This window comes from Amphiura filiformis, chromosome 3, assembly GCF_039555335.1.
Source record: "Amphiura filiformis chromosome 3, Afil_fr2py, whole genome shotgun sequence".
NCBI classification, from domain to species: domain Eukaryota; kingdom Metazoa; phylum Echinodermata; class Ophiuroidea; order Amphilepidida; family Amphiuridae; genus Amphiura; species Amphiura filiformis.
This window is the reverse complement of record NC_092630.1, coordinates 73,737,953-73,739,621: the sequence shown is the minus strand read 5'-3', so window position 1 is coordinate 73,739,621 and position 1,669 is coordinate 73,737,953. Positions and strand designations below refer to the sequence as shown.

Here is a 1,669-nt window from a genome sequence, read left to right as displayed (position 1 = left end):
TTACAAATAACAGAAACAAGATGGGCCCCAAAACAGAACCTTGAGGAACACCCGATGTGACTGAAGCCCAATCAGATTTAGCTCCACCAAAGATAACTCTCTGTTTTCTACCAGAAAGAAAACTTTGAATCCAGTTGAGCTCATTATTCCTGATACCGTAGTAATGAAGCTTTTGCAACAAATTGTATGATCTACTCTATCAAAAGCTGCACTAAAGTCAAGAAAAATCCCATCCACCAAATTACAATATTTGCTGTTATCAAGGTTACCACCGAGAAAATGACCAAATTTAGCCAACATCTGCTCACAATTCCTACCATGTCGCAAACCAAATTGATTATCTGAAAGAATGTCATGCTCATCAAGATAACCGAGGAGACGTTTGCAAACCAATCTTTCCATGGCCTTACAGAGGATTGCTGTTAAGGAAACTGGCCTGTAACTCGAAATAGCATTCTTAGGCTTACCAGCGCCTTTGTAAATAGGCACAACATTTGCACACTTCCAGGCAGACGGAATTTCACCCTTTGAAATACATTCATTAAAAAAGGTACACAAAACAGGAGCTAATTCACTTGCACATGATTTTAAGAAAACAGGAAGAATACTATCAGGACCGGGAGACTTGTTGGTATCAAGACCCTTAAGAATATCAACAACTTCATCAACAGAAAACATGTCAAAGGAGAGACAAGCACCACCATGAGGGGGAGAGTCAGGAAGACAATTCACATCAATGGTAGAAGATGTCCCAAAGTTACTTGAGAAATGCTTATTAAAAGCGCAAGCAATATCATCGGGGTCAGTCAAATCACCACTATCAGTAGTAAATGAAAGCTGGGAAGAGTCCTTAGAACTAGATCTTACATAATTCCAAAATTTCTTAGGATTACTCCTGGCTAGTTTGGAAATACCAAGAGAATAATTACAATGACTAGTCCGAATAGCTTTTTTCAAATTCTTACTACACTCTTTAAATTGTTGCTCGGCAACATGACTACCAGATTTCTTAAACCTCCTGTACATAAGCTTCTTTCTTGTACATAACTTCCTAATATCCTTTGTCATCCAAGGAACAGACTTACCCTTCTTAACAAATTTCTTAGGAACAGTTTTATCAACAGCAGCATTAATATTATGCTCAATAAAATCCCATTTGTTACTTATATCATCAATCATATTACAAACATTCCATGGGCTACTTGAAATAATATCACGCATTTCTCCAAAATTAGCCCTATTCAAACAGAAAACAGGTTTATCAACAGCCTTACTTTTCAATGTATTCAAATTAAGATTCAATACAATAGCTTTATGATCACACTTATCATTTACATTGAAAGAAGTTACGACTTAACATACAATGGATCAGATACAAACACAAGATCAAGGAAGTGCTCATTACCATTACGAGTAACATAAGAAGCCTCATTAAGCACTTGAGTAAACCCACAAGAATTCATACAATCAATAAGAAGATTAGTTATTACTGGATAGTAGTACATTCCCTCATTTCAAATATTTAGTTTTGGTTTCTCTTTTGTTTAGAAACCAAAAATCAAGGGATTAAAAAGTAGAGCTGATCTGGTTTGCAATCATAACACTATTATGCTGGAAGGACACAGTATAGGGTATATAACCAGAAGTATACAATAGCCTATTGTGCTAA

General features: G+C 35.9%; 1 protein-coding gene across 1 annotated transcript; it reads right to left on the bottom strand.

Moving 5' to 3' along the window:
* LOC140147488 (uncharacterized) lies at nucleotides 1-1,179 on the bottom strand. Its single transcript, XM_072169265.1, has one exon. It carries the CDS (start codon nucleotides 1,177-1,179, stop codon nucleotides 1-3), a length of 1,179 nt encoding a protein of 392 aa, XP_072025366.1.
* Nucleotides 1,180-1,669: the final 490 nt, after the last annotated feature.